The sequence below is a fragment of the Myotis yumanensis genome, unplaced genomic scaffold, assembly GCF_028538775.1.
Source record: "Myotis yumanensis isolate MYYU_CA2020_CCGP unplaced genomic scaffold, mMyoYum1.0.hap1 SCAF_18, whole genome shotgun sequence".
Classification (NCBI taxonomy): Eukaryota; Metazoa; Chordata; class Mammalia; order Chiroptera; family Vespertilionidae; genus Myotis; species Myotis yumanensis.
This window is the reverse complement of record NW_027223769.1, coordinates 10,235,529-10,249,914: the sequence shown is the minus strand read 5'-3', so window position 1 is coordinate 10,249,914 and position 14,386 is coordinate 10,235,529. Positions and strand designations below refer to the sequence as shown.

General features: G+C 60.1%; 1 protein-coding gene across 7 annotated transcripts; it reads left to right on the top strand.

Moving 5' to 3' along the window:
* Positions 1 to 2,104: 2,104 nt before the first annotated feature.
* Positions 2,105 to 14,386, top strand: LRP3 (LDL receptor related protein 3). 7 transcript variants are annotated; one of them, XM_070398349.1, is made up of 8 exons: positions 2,166 to 2,196; positions 2,826 to 2,955; positions 3,997 to 4,044; positions 9,567 to 9,738; positions 11,264 to 11,478; positions 11,960 to 13,076; positions 13,381 to 13,513; positions 13,734 to 14,386. In XM_070398349.1, the coding sequence occupies exons 2-8, from the start codon at positions 2,931 to 2,933 to the stop codon at positions 14,313 to 14,315; spliced, it is 2,292 nt and encodes a 763-aa protein (XP_070254450.1). In that variant the 5' UTR covers positions 2,166 to 2,196; positions 2,826 to 2,930; the 3' UTR covers positions 14,316 to 14,386. The 7 variants fall into 7 exon arrangements, with proteins under 7 accessions (XP_070254454.1, XP_070254448.1, XP_070254449.1 ...); XM_070398353.1 differs by lacking the exon at positions 2,826 to 2,955 and having other exon boundaries at positions 2,105 to 2,196; positions 13,715 to 14,015; XM_070398347.1 differs by lacking the exon at positions 2,826 to 2,955 and having other exon boundaries at positions 2,108 to 2,196; positions 13,749 to 14,386.

The following is a 14,386-nucleotide window of genomic DNA, read 5'->3' as shown; positions in this document are numbered from 1 at the left end:
CCCCAGGGACTCCCAGCATACCGCCCCCCTCCCTCACCTAGGGCGGCAGCCTGTAGGACACTAGACCACCGAGGGACTAAACCAGAAATTGGATGTCAATCAGTCTCAATATGGGCAGGGTTTAAGTTTGTGCCCCCATACACCCCCAGCCTGGCAGGAGGACCAACAGACCCACAGAAGCAGTCAGTGGCAAAATGAATTATGTTTAAAAAAAAAAAAAATAAATGTGAAAAGTTTATGATGAACAAATGATCAAACGTTTAAATCAAGATAGGTTGTTGTTTGTTTTATGACCCCACACTGTTGTGCAATGGTTCCCAGGTAGGTTGGTGATCCCCTGCCATGTGGCTTTATGAGGGTTGACAATGAACTGTTACCAGATTTAAGCAACTTAGAGCTTTAGCATAGTCATGTTTTATGATTGTAGAACTCCTGTTAACCTTTCTCATTTGATCCAAAATATGGGAGGATATTTTGATGGGTATATGTAGGGGCTCATCTTTTTCTTTTTGCCTCAGGCTCTTGGTAGGACTCCTCATGGCACTGGTCTTCAAGCTGGATTCCTTAGGTAACGCATTATGTACATTGAAGAGGGAATAAAGCTGTGGGTGCTCCCTGCCGTGCCCCTACTTCAGTCAAACGTTTTGCCATTTTGCCACGCATAAAGGTAGAGAGCAGTCTGAGGAATTTCAGAAACCAAATGACGGCAGGCTAGTGCTCTTTACCGTAAATGAATTGTTTATCTTGTTATTTTATTCTCAAATCCTTTAATACATCTCCCAAGAAGTCTGCTTTGGAAAAATCAAAGAAATTACAAGAGAACAAGAAAAACCAGAAAAACTAAAAGGTGCTCTGTCTACAACTTTTACGAACAGAACACCAGTTCCTCTCAACGTTCTCTCTTAACAGGCTCTGATCCAAGGTGAGCGAGGGGGGGGGATGCAGAGGGTCCTGAGCCCCAGCGGGGGGTGGGCAGGCCATACCAGCCTCCATGCCAGGAACCTTCGCGGACATGTGGTTTCACATCATTCTCAAGGAAGGAGGGCTGACCTGCTTGACCCTAAATGGCCTTCTCAACCCTCCTTTAAGTCTCTCCAGGTTTCTGCTTCTTCTGAGCCCAGCCCCTCTGCTGACTGCTTTCTCAGATGGCGGCCCAATCCGGAGAAGCAGGCCTCCTCTCCATTTCCCAGTGCCAGCACGGATGACTGGATGGGCTCAGCGGCCCCTGGGAGGGCTGCGTTTCCAAAAGCCTCTGAGAGTGGCCCCCAATATCCCCTCACAGGCCTTGCTGTGCACAGAGGGACTCATCGCAGGGATGTGGCATGGCTCCTGGGGCTGTGGCAAACGAGGGGGTCGGGTCGGAGGGGCAGGAACCTGAGCCGCCGCATGCTGTCCTGCCCTCAGGTCCCCCAGCAGCCCTGTGCGGCTCCTTTCTCTCGCTGCCACCTTCTACCAGCCCTCCTCCCCGCGCTGCCCAGCACTCCCGGGCGCCGGGCTCCATCACGGGAGGCCCGGCCATCGCTGACTCGGCCCCGGGGAAAGGCCCACCTGGAGCGCCAGGCTCCAGGGCCAGGCTCCAGGGCCCGAGGGCGCGGACGGGCAGAGCGGCGGGCGCGGAGCTGTCCAGCACCCGAGCAGGGCGCGCGCCCCCGGCCCGCCCCGCGCCTCCTCCCGCCCCGCCAGCGCCACTGCGGCTCGGCGGGCGCGTCACGTGGCTGGCGCGGCGCGGCCTCGAAGCTCCGGGCGGGCGAGGGGCCGGGCGGGAGGACCCAGACCTACGGACCCACCACCGGTGGCACCGGCCGGGCGGGCTGCGCGGCACGGCGCGGGGCATGGGCGCGCCGGCGGCCCCCGGGCACAGGCCGGCCGCGGCTGGGCGCCCGGGGCGTGGGGGCAGCGGCGGGCGGGGGTCCTCCCTGGTGGCCGCCGCTGAGCCCCCGCGGGGCCCGTGACGCCGCGGCCGATGTGGCCCCGCGCGCCGCCGGCCTGCACCGCCGCCTCGCCAAGACGCCGCCACCCGCGCCGGGCCCGCAGCCGCTGCGGGAGTCGGAGCCCGAGCCCGAGCCGGAGCCCTAGCGGGACCCGGGGGGCCGGAGGCGGGCCTGCAGGCGGCCGGGGCGGGCATGGAGCTGCGGGCGGTCGCGGGGCCGGAGGGGGCGCCGGGCGCCCGGGCGCAGCTGGCGGTCGTCTGCTTGGGTGAGTGGGCCGCGCAGGCCGCGGGGTCCGGGCCCCCGTCTCGCAGACCCCGGCGCGCCCGGACGGGACCCTCCGCCCCGCCCTCTCTGCGGCCGGGCTTCCGGAGCCGGCGCCGGGGAGCTCCGGGCCTGCTGGGTCGCGGGCCTGGTGGGCGACCCGGGCCGCGGCTCCTGCCCCGCGCGGCTCCGAGCGGGTGGTGCGCCGGGAGGCTGTGGTGCCGGCGGCGGCGGGCGCCCGGGGCCTCCGGAGCTGCGGACAAAGGCGAGGCCGGCTGCCCCCCCCCCCCCCCCCCCAGGAAGTCTCCTTTTTCTGCCCGTAGTCGGGGTGGGTGCGGGGGGGGGGGGTGGGGGGGACGGACAGTGCTGACCGGAGCCCGGACTCAGGATGCCGGGCGGGAGGCCGCTCCGAGAACGCCCCAGGCTCCCTTTTGTGTCTTCTCGGGACCAGGGCCGGCCCCTGCAGTTCAGTGCTGCCTGGGGAGGGCCGAGGGACCGTCCAGGCCAGGCGCCTGCCAGGGGGGCTCCTACCCGACCCAGGAGTTTGTCTGCCCACCTTTCCAGGGCCCTGTGTCAGGGAGAGAAGATAAGAGTTAATTAGACCCTCAGTGCACATGGCCCTTTATTTACCAGGATAAAGGAGGGAGGCCCTTCTCTGAGCCTGGGGTCAGTCCTGGACACCCTGAGGTGTCATTGAGGAAGGCACTGGAACCCCATAGGTTTGCTGAAGCCCCTGAAATGACAGTTAAAAAGAAACCTGAAGGTTTGAAGCTGCATGACCCCCTGTCCCTGCAAGAATCAGGGTGCCGTGTGTGTGTGTGTGTGTGTGTGTGTGTGTGTGTGTGAGAGGGGGCAAGGGGTGAGGGAAGACATCTGCCTCTTGTGTGAGCTTCGAAGTGCTCCCTCCCCAACCTACTGGTGGTCTGTGCTCTGGACTCTGAGTGCTGGGTGGGCTCCCCAATGAGCAGGGCAGGCGCACAGCCCTTTGGCTTCCACGGCCCTCCCTGCCCAGATGTGGCCCAGAGCCTGGGGGTCCTGAGAGGGGCAGTTGCCCCTGCTTCCTCGCCAGGTGGGGTTAACCCCTTCAGAGACACCCCCTGCCTTCCTTGACTCACAATGTTGGGTGGAGGGGGCGCCTTGAACCACTGCGAAGTTGGGTTTGCCCATATCCTCCTCCTGGTTCCCCTGCAGGAAAGCAGAGGACAAACCCCGGCGGAGTGGGGGGGAGGAGGGGGACTTGAGGGGGTGGGTGGCAGGAGAGTTCTTTGCCTCCCTTCTCAAGGTTAGTGTGGCACAGTAAAGTCGCCCCTCACCTCTGCTAGGCGTGCACCCTGTAAAATGGGGTGATCAGAACGTCTTTCCTACCTCCTGGCTGGCAGTGGCTGAGGTGGCTGGCAAGGTGGCAGGAACCCCTTGAACAGGCAGGGCCTCTGCCCGGGCTGAGCCAGGGCCTCTCTCTGATGGGTGGTCCAGGCCTGAGCTTCTCAAGCCCAACAGGAGACAGGAACATACGCCCTCCCGAGTGAGTTAGAATTCCCAGGCGTGGCGAGTGGCAGGAGTGGTCAGGTGCGGCCCGGCTTGGGCACTGCGTTCTTCTGCTGGAGGTGTGCAGTGGGTTCTGAGACCCTCTGGGGTCCCTGCAGGCCCAGCTGGGAGCAGCAGTCTCTAGCAGCGCTCTGGGCTTTTGCTCTGAGAGGAAGCGAACCAGCCTGGAGTTCGGGCTATGTAGTCTTGTGTCCCTAAATGGCAGGTGCCTAGGTCCCAAGAGCCACCCTCCCCTGGACCCTCTTTATGTTTTTCACAGTGAACATCGTTCTCACTGGCCGGCTCAGCAGCGCAGTTCCTGCTTTAGGTGAGTAAGACACTTCCCTTCCTCTTCCCTTCTTCCCTGCCTTCCGGTTTAGTAACCTCTGAGGACAGGCCTTCAAGGTCCGGGTTCTACCTCTGAGGTCAGTCCTAGTGTATCTTTTCTGCATCCCAAAGAGGCTGTTTGACTTTAGGCAAGCTTAAACTTCCCTGAATGTCAGTTTCCACGTCTATAAAATGGGTGCAATAATAAGACTTACTTCAAAGCCTGTTATTAGGGTTGAATGAGCGAATGAGGCAAGGTACTCAGCATAGTATTGACACGTGGTGGCTTAATACCACTAGCAAACTGCCTGGGATAGTTGACAGATTGTACTTCCTGTAGGCTGTGGGGTTCCCCAAGGGCCACGAGCTGCCCGAGATGCTGCCTGTTTTTGAATTATACCTGGGATTTAATTTATAAAGGCGTGACTGAGTGATGACACGGAGAGGCCAATGCCATTGACAGAAGTTGTTACATATGCGTCTTAAGAGAAAGGGATACTGGCCACACCACGCAGGGCCACAGGTTCGATCAGGTTTGATGCAGGGGTGGCCAAGGCCAGAGCATCAATTGGAGTTTCTGTGGGAACGTCAAGGCAGGGCAAGGCAAACCGTTTAGAATTGGCTAGGATGGTCTAAGGCAGGGGAAATATTGGCTTGCTGTGTGAATCAGGTAAGAAGGTGGGTGGGGGCTCAGCCTTGGAGCAGCCGGCCTGGGAAAAGGCAGGCTCCAGACAAACCGGCATTCAGGAGAGAGGTGAACACGCTGACCGGTAGTTTGGCCCTGCAATGAATGGATGCCAAATAGACATGTAATATCCGAGAAAACACAGTTGGAGCTCTGCCCCTGCCTTTGCTTGTCAGACCGGGTCTGTCCATCCACTGGCCATCTTTGTGCTTGTGCCTTGTGCCTAGTGCAGCAAAGACTGTCAGGAGTGGGAAGGGAGGATGAGCCCATGAGGGCATTTGCTCTTTGCTGAGGGGGTTGCCAGGGTTTGGCAAATGGGTAAGTCTAGACTTTCATGGCCCTGGTGCCACCATGAGACATCTAAGAAGGGCCTCAGGAAGCTGGGAGAATATGCGGTCCCCGATCTGGGTGCCTGCTGATTTGTTTGCTGTCTGCTGTGCTGCATGGAGGGGCAGGAGATAGGAGACTTCTAGTTCTGCCCAGGGCTCAACTTTAGCAGAAACTCACTGAGGTTGGTTCAGAGAGAGGTGTCTCTGCTAGCCAAGGTCACTGGGATGGGAGGCCCAGAGTCCACAGAGCGCTCTCATGGGCCCGTCTCTCAGGCACGGCCTGTCAGTCTCCTCCCGATTCTCCTTGCACACTAGCTCCGGCTACCTGCAGCCTGCCTCCTCTGCTGACTCTGCTGGCCTAGGGCCCTGCCTCGCTCAGCACGGAGTCAGCTCCAGCCCTGCCTGGCGTCCTGGCCCCCTCACCATTTCCAGAAGACTGACTGGCTGTGGGGGAGCGGGACAGCGTGCAGGTCTTACAGATGCGAGCCCCAGGCCAGCCCTGCTGCTGGTGTGGTGGGTTGACATGTCTGCCACATGCCTGTGCCCCAGTGTAGATGCTACAGGCATGAGGTTCACCCACAGAGCCAGGGAAGGAAAGACAGCCACCGAGCGCCGCACATTTTGTTCTTAGCTCTCAAGACCTCAGTCCCAGGAGGTCCACATTGTCCAGCTCCAGGGGCCTCTGTCCACATCACGGTGCCTGTGTTCAGTGTCCCCGTGTCCTGAGCTGCAAACAGTCTGTGTGGTCACAAGTGGTGGTCTGGGTCCTACCTCTTCTGGAGTCCAGCCCTGACCCCTCTAGCATTGCTAAGAGACAGCTTAGAAGCTGAGGCCCCCTCCCCCTCTGACCAAAGGCTCCATGATTGCATTTTCAGGATTTCCCCTGTGACTCCTACTGTGAGGATCCTGGATCAGGACTGTCCCCTTGCCCCTTCCCAGTCTTCACTGGGCTCCTGAGGGCCTGGCTGGGCTGTCCTGGGGATCTCAGCCCCGGGACTAATGCCTCCTGCACCTTGGACTCTGGGCTCCGCCATGTGGCCACTATGACCTGGGGTGGCTTGGGTAGGTCTTCAGGCTATTCTGCACTCACCTGGCAGCTTCTCTGAGCTTCTGGGGTGGGGGTCCCAGCTTCCTGTGGTCTGGTGACAGCAGGCAGGTTGTCTGGGGTATTGGTGGCCTTTAGAGACCGGGTCTGCAGTTGTGCTTCCTCAGGCTCAGGCCCTCTCAAGAGTATGTGATGAAGGAAAGGTGCTCGCTGCTCTAAAAAATGCCCCGTCATCCCTTGCCCACTTGAGCAGGCCACTTTGCCACGAGGGCCAAGGGAATTTTCTGCCCGAGTGAACACAGGTCCCCTCCAGCTAAAGCTCTGCTAGATCTCTCTGAGTGCCTCCTAAGCACCCCCCAAATCCTCTAGTCTGCTCCAGTATCTCCCCAAACACACAGTCCTCCCAGCTCCCCATACTGCTGACCCATGATCCCATAGCCTGTCACAACCCTCAACTCCCACAGGGCTCAGCCTCCCACTCACCCCATCCCATGAATGTCTGCCTGCCACTTTCTCCAGATTTCCCAGCCACCCTCAGAGAAGTGCACCCACTGACCACATTCTACTGATGGACAAGCAGAGGCCCCAAGATTGGGTTCCTAAGCCACTTTCTCCTGCCTATGCCTGGATCCTGTGTTGGGTGGGCTTCCTGCTACCACAGAGAGGGCTGGGGCTGGTTGTCTGAGCTGGTGGTACCCTCCAAGCCCATCGCCAAGAGGTGTCCAGTCAAGAGGCCCTGACCAGAGCTCCCAGCTTCCTGCACTGACCCTGGCTTCCCTCCTGCTCCACATTCACTCTGCGTGGCTGGGCTGACACAACTGTGTTCTCTGTGGCCTGCTTTGGAGAAGAGCAAACAGTAACTGAATGACATTGCTGCCCTGGATGTGAGAATTTCTGGGGCAGCTCTGGGGGCCCCTCAGGAGCGGGGCTGTTTGGGGGATGTGTTGTTGGAGGCTTTGTTGAGAGGCAGAGCTGGCCTGGCAGCTGTCCAGTCATCTGTTCCTGACGTGGCTGGTGGTCTGAGACAGGCCTCCTGACCCCTGCAAGAGAATGCTTCTCCCTCCAGACATAAGTCCTGGAGGGAGAAGTATTCCGGCCAGAGGGACGGCATGCAGGCATGGCTTTCCCGCCGGTGTGGGTGAGAGACCTGGCCTCTGTGAGTGTTTGTCTCTGGGGAAGGCTTCCAGGCCATAGCAGGTATTGACTGGGCCCTGCTCTGCCCAGATCCTGTCTTGGGGCTGAGGATACGGTGGTTCCCAGCTTGCCCGACCTGGGCCCCCTGCCTCAGAGGCCAGTGCTTCAGAGACTCCGTGTGGGGGAAGATGCGCTCTAGCAGCCTAGGCCTCCCCCTGCCTGTGACCCACCCAGCACCTTCCAGAGGAGAAGGTCTCTTCTGGTTTGCATAACCTCTCACCTCTCAGGGTGTCTCCAGGCCAACAGCCAGGGTCCCTGTGAGGTCCACAAAGCTGGTGGCCGCACCTGTCAGAGGGAATGGCCAGGCCATTCTGTTTGTTTAGTCCTTCCTCTGCTGGCCTGTGACCAGCGTGCATCGCTCCCATTTTGTGGGTGAGAAATCTGAAGTTCAGGAGGGCTAGCCTCCTAGGGTGAGTGCCAAGTGGAGGGTCTTGGCTGGCGCCTCTCTGACCTGGCACTGTCGAGGCTCTGAGGGCGAACTGAGCGAGGTCAGCCTTGTTTTAGGGTCATGCGGTGGTGTTTCTCTTCTAGTCCTTTGAATTTCTTGTGAGCTGTGGAATGGGGGTTTTGACTCCCTAGTAGTCACAGTATTGGGTCACCGGACTCCATGGTCATGGCAGGCCCCAGTGGAAGGGGTTTCATGCCTCGAATGCTAAGCAGGTGCTTGGGCTGGCCAATTCTCGTTGATCCATATTTATTGAGCACCTACTGTGTGTCAGGCCCTGTGTGGGATCCTGGGGACACAGTGTTGAGCCAGAGCCAGCACAACTCAAAGGGAAATTGCTGCTATGGCAGGTGCTGTGGAGGAGAGAAGGGAGGGGACTGGAGCCCTAGTGGAGGGTCCCCTGGGGAAGGGGCCACTGGGCTGAAGCCCATAGGAGTGGATGGGCTAACGGGTGGGGAGAGCATCCTGCCAGGGGCCACAGGACAAAGTTTCCCTCCCATGGGAGGTACTACAGGAGGTGTGAGTGGAAAGATGGGTTATAGGGGGAGATGAGGCAGAAGAGGTGAGGGGCTGGTGCCACTGTGATGAATTTTGTCCTTGTCCTGTGAGCATGAGGACAACATTTTGTGCAGCTGTGTTGAGAGCCAGCAGAGACCCCTGCTTCCGGGGCGACAGTGGAAGGTGCCAGGCAGTGGGAGAGTGAGGAGGTGATGGCACTGGACTCAGGTCATCATTTGTCTTCCTGAGCCTCAGGTTTCCTGTCTGTATTAGGGCCCGCCTTTGCCACAGGCTTTTGGGAGGATTCAGTGAAGCAGTGGGGTGAAGGGTTGAAGGGGCAGTGAGGGGTGGGGGCAGCCAAGTGCAGGGGCCTTGCCTGGTCCTGGGAAGGCTGGGAAGTGGAGGGCATGTATAATGAAGAGGGTATAGTGAGCCTGTGGTGAGGAGAGCTGTGGGGGGAGGGGCATGGTGGCCCCTCACTCACGCTGGCAGGTGTGACCTCTGCACTGGTCCCTAGTACAGCGCCTGGTGACACTTCCTAAATGCGTTGGCGCAGGCACGGCAGTACCAGAGGAACAGGGTGGACTCTGACTGCCACTTACTGGCTGTGTGGCCATGGGCTGGCCATTTATTCTCTCTGAGCCTCAGTTTCCTCATCTGGTTACGAGATCTACCTCCAGTGGCTTCCCACTTATGCTCAAGATTAAACCCAAATTCTTTGTAATCAGACCCAGCCTGTGTTTCCAGCCCCATCTGGACATTTGCCCCTCCCTTCAAGCCTGTTTTGTTATTTTTGTTCCACGCAGGGGATCTGCATAAAGTCAGTCTGATCCCCTCCGCCCACCGCAGCCTGTGAGTTCCACAGAGCCTGTTTTATTCAGCATGCCTAGCACTGTGTTTGGCACATAGTAGGTACTCACATCTGTGATGGGTGAACAGAGCTTCTTTCCTCTCAGACTGAGGACTGTATTTGTCAAGTCCCAGGGAGGTCAGGCAGGTCTAGGGGTGCAGAATTCTTAACTGAACTGAGGTGCCAAGGCCAAGAGGCTGCACCTCAGAGGTGCCAAGGAGAGTTGTTGGTGGGCACGCTTCCAGCCCTGCCAGGGAGGGGAGATAAGACCTATGCTCTGTGCACAGATGGGGTTGGGGCTATGGCTGTCCTTAGCCCATGTGGGTGCTCCTTGTCCCACATATACACCACTTCCATGAAGTCTCGAGTAGTGGCCTTGCCCTTGGCTATGCCCACCCTTGGCTGGCCTTTATCACACCTTGGAAAGGCCTGTGCTCAAGCTAAGAGTCCCCACCTCCCCCCACTTCCTACCCAAAGGTGAGGCCAGCACTTCGCCTCCTCTCCTGACAGCTGCCTGCAGTGGGAAACTGGAGCAGCACACAGAACGGCGTGGCGTCATCTATAGCCCGGCCTGGCCCCTCAACTACCCGCCCGGCACCAACTGCAGCTGGTACATCCAGGGTGACCGTGGTGACATGATCACCATCAGGTATGGGAGTCCCCGGGGGGTGTCCAAGGGAACCTATATGGGTCTGCAAGTGCTAAGCGTGTGTGTGTGTGAGAGAGAGAAAGAGAGAAAGAGGGAGGAAGAGAGAGAGAGAGTGCATGCATGTGATCGTACATGTGACTGAGTGCATATGTGGGCAGGCATGGAGTGCATGTGCGAGCATGTATGTGAGCATGTGTGAGTGTATATGTATGAGCACATGTGTGAGCGGGTGTGGAGGGCACATGTGAGTGTATGTGTTTGAGCACGTGTGTGTTTGTGTATGTGTATGAGCTCATTCAGCAGGAATAAATGACATGTGAGTGTCTAAGCACATGCATGTACATGAGCACATGTCTGAGCAAGTTAGGAGGACAAATGTGAGCAGGTGAGTGTGCAAGTGTACGTGTGAGAGTCAGGTGTGAACATGTGTGAGCTGTAAGCAAATGAGTGCTGTGAGCATGTGAGTGTGCCCAGCTCCCAGGTCTCTGTGGGCCTCTGTGGCTGGCTACATGGAGCTGGGCTTCATCTTGCCCTGAGCCTCTCTCAGGGGCTGTGGGGGCTGTGAGTCACCTCAGGCCTGCCAGGAAGGGGAGCCCTGGGGGCTGGTAGGCATGGTCTAGCTCTCTGAGGTGGCAAAGGTATCTTCTCTGTCCTGCAGGGGTGGCTAGCAGCTAGGCTGGCACGGATCCCAGAGCAGGGTTTCTCCAGGGTCCTCAGGGCAGTCTCAGCAGGAGCCCAGGTGCTCCAGCTGCAGGACATGCAGAGGGAAATGGGTTGAGGTGAACAGATGCTGGAACTCCTGGCCTGGGTGGCCATGGGGATATTTGGCTGGGGAGTCACTCTCCTAAATGCCAATGCTCAGAAGGCCCCCAGTTACTCCATAGCTCCAAAGCATGGGATGTGCTGGCACAATCAGGGTGTCCTAGTGTCTGTGCCTGCTTTCCCGTGGTCACAGGGCTGTGGCTCTCAGGCACATTCTCTTCAAAGACTTCACCCTCCTCCAAAGACTCCGGGCTCTATGATCTGCTCGTCCCACAGCCTGGGCCAGAGGTCCAGGGCTGATATATTTCTTCCCAGGTGACAAGCTGTCACCTAGCCTCAGCCTAGCCCCGCCCTGGGGGCATGCCCCCTCCCCCACAGTGCACAGGCCTGTGAGTTTGTGCAGGGTCTGTCCCAGCACACCCAGTGTGGGTGGGATCTGGGGCCTTGGGTCTCCCCACTTGGGAGGGTATCAGGGGAGGGAATTGCCCAAGATGGGGCTCCTGACTGGGCCTCCACTTTGGCTTTGGGGTGGGGATGCTATGTGTGTGCTGACAAGGCCTTCCCAGAGCTGCAGGGGTCTGATGTGAAGGATCTATTCAGAGTTTTTTAGTCTTCTTGGATCTGCCCTCAGATCCCTGGGTGTCTGGGAGTGGAGGAGAGGATGTGCATGGTGGGGTTGGTCATCCTTTTTCTAAGTTCAGGCCTGATTGTTCTCTGCTGGTCCTTGGCCACATGGGCTCTGCCTGCCTACCCACCCTTGCAGCTTCCGCAACTTCGACGTGGAGGAGTCCCACCAGTGCTCCCTGGACTGGCTCATGCTGGGCCCAGCGGCCCCACCCCGCCAGGAGGCCTTCCGGCTCTGTGGCTCTGCCATCCCGCCTGCCTTCATCTCCGCCCGGGACCATGTCTGGATCTTCTTCCACTCTGATGCCTCCAGCTCCGGCCAGGCCCAGGGCTTCCGTCTCTCATACATCCGAGGTGACACCAGCAACGGCATCGCAGGGCACCACAGAGCACTCAGTGCACCATGTGGGCGCCTGGGGCCAGAGCAGCACCCCCCATCTGCCTGCTCCCTGCTGGGTCTCCTCCAGGAACCCCATCAGGCTGAGCACAGTGGTGGGACGGGGACTAGTCATGTTGCTGCCTCAGGGTACCTTGGAGTCCCTCAAGGTCACTGATCCCACTCCAGAATTGGTTAGAGTCGGGCTCACCCCTTCACCCAGATCACCCTGCACCTCAGGTCAGGGACTTAGTTTACCTGACATTCGAGGGGTCTTTATGCCTCAGGTGGCCATGCGAGGCCAGGGGCTCTCCTCTATGTCTCCTGCCTCTTCCTTGGCCCTGCAGAGGCCCCCGCTGGAATGGGGGAGCCACGCTGCCCGTCCCTGGCCCTCAGGCCACAGGCTGGAGGAGGCCCTGCTCTCCCCTGACTGTCTTCCCCTGTTCTCTCATTCCACAGGGAAACTAGGCCAGGCATCCTGCCAGGCAGACGAGTTCCGCTGTGATAATGGCAAGTGCCTGCCGGGCCCGTGGCAGTGCAACACTGTGGATGAGTGTGGCGATGGCTCTGATGAGGGCAACTGCTCAGCACCTGCCTCCGAGCCACCCGGAAGCCTGTGCCCCGGGGGCACCTTCCCCTGCAGCGGGGCACGCTCCACGCGCTGCCTGCCTGCAGAGCGGCGCTGCGACGGCACGCAGGACTGCGGCGATGGCTCTGATGAGGCTGGCTGCCCGGACCTGGCGTGTGGCCGGCGGCTGGGCAGCTTCTATGGCTCCTTTGCTTCCCCAGACCTGTTTGGTGCAGCCCGAGGGCCCTCGGACCTTCACTGCACATGGCTGGTGGACACACAAGACACGCGGCGTGTGCTGCTGCAGCTGGAGCTGCGGCTGGGTTATGACGACTATGTGCAGGTGTACGAGGGCCTGGGTGAGCGTGGGGACCGCCTGCTGCAGACGCTGTCCTACCGCAGCAACCACCGGCCCGTGAGCCTTGAGGCTGCCCAGGGCCGCCTCACTGTGGCTTACCATGCCCGCGCCCGCAGCGCTGGCCACGGCTTCAACGCCACCTACCAGGTGAAGGGCTACTGCCTCCCGTGGGAGCAGCCATGTGGGAGCAGCATCGAGGGCGACATGGGTGACACAGGTGAACAGGGCTGTTTCTCGGAGCCACAGCGCTGCGATGGCTGGTGGCACTGTGCTAGCGGCCGAGATGAACAGGGCTGCCCCACCTGCCCTCCAGACCAGTACCCCTGCGAGGGTGGCAGCGGCCTGTGCTACACACCTGCTGACCGCTGCAACAACCAGAAAAGCTGCCCTGATGGCGCTGACGAGAAGAACTGTTTCTCCTGCCAGCCTGGCACCTTCCACTGTGGCACCAACCTGTGCATCTTTGAGACGTGGCGCTGCGATGGCCAGGAGGACTGCCAGGATGGCAGCGATGAGCACGGCTGCCTGGCGGCCGTGCCCCGGAAGGTCATCACCGCCGCCCTCATCGGCAGCCTGGTCTGTGGCCTGCTGCTCGTCATCGCCTTGGGCTGCGCCTTCAAGCTCTACTCACTGCGCACGCAGGAGTACAGGTGGGCAGGCGGTGCCTCACTGCTGCCCGGTGCCTGGGGTCACAGGCCATGAGCCTCAGCTTCTTCATTTCTTTGGAGAGAGGGGCTCTGGGCTCACTGTTCCTACAGCTGTGGGTAAATTTGGGCTCGGGCCATCCATGTGGGACTTCTCTTGTGCATCCAGGGTCCAGGCGTCTCAGGATGTCTGGAGGGTGTGTCAGGGGCCACATCCTGCTGTGAGCCCTTGCACAGTGCCCCATGGGAGGCGGGAAGTGTGGGGTCCTGGCCAGCTCTGCTATGCTGCCCTTCTGCCCCTTGCTTTCAGGGCCTTTGAGACGCAGATGACACGCCTCGAGGCTGAATTTGTGCGGCGGGAGGCACCCCCGTCCTATGGGCAGCTCATTGCACAGGGCCTCATTCCACCCGTGGAGGACTTTCCTGTCTACAGTGCATCCCAGGTGAGCGCCAGAGGGCATGAGACCCTACAGTCCCCAGCTCCCGGCTGGACCTACGGGAATGCTGAGACAAAGTGGGGTAGATGGAGGCGGGAAGTGAGGCCGGGGGAGGGTGACATGGGGGCCGTGGCCAGATGGGGAGGACAAATTGGTCTCTTGGGGTCTTGGGTCCCTTGGGGGTCGTGCTGACCTCTGCCCCCTCAGCCGCCGACCCACCCTCCAGGCCTCCGTGCTACAGAACCTTCGCACAGCCATGCGGCGACAGATGCGCAGGCATGCCTCCCGCAGAGGACCCTCCCGCCGCCGGCTCGGTCGCCTGTGGAACCGGCTCTTTCACCGGCCTCGGGCACCGCGAGGACAGATCCCACTGCTGACTGCTGCGCGCACCTCACAGACAGTGTTGGGTGACGGGCTCCTCCAGCCTGCACCAGGGGCCGCCCTGGGCCCCCCAGCACCCCTTACGGACACAGGCAGCGCTGGGGCAGCTGGAGATGGGTCCCCCAGTGCCCCCGTCCATACACCAGAGGTGGGACCTTCTGTGCTGCCCCCCTTGAGCCTGCAGGACCCAGAGTACAGGCCAGTGGACAAGGACAGAAAGGCCTGCAGGGACCCTCTGATGGACAGCCCAGCTTCTGTGGACACGCCTCGGGAGCCCTGCTCGGCCCAGGACGCTCACTCCCTAGCCCCCACTGCCGGCAGCACCCTAGGCCCCCACCCACCAGAGCCACTGGGTGTTTGCAGGAGCCCCCCACCCCCCTGCTCCCCAACGGAGGCCAGTGACGACGAGGCCCTGTTGGTCTGCTGACCCACCAGATGCGCTGGTGACTGCCACAGCCCCGCCTTGTAACCAGGGAATATACAGTTGTTTCTACCCTG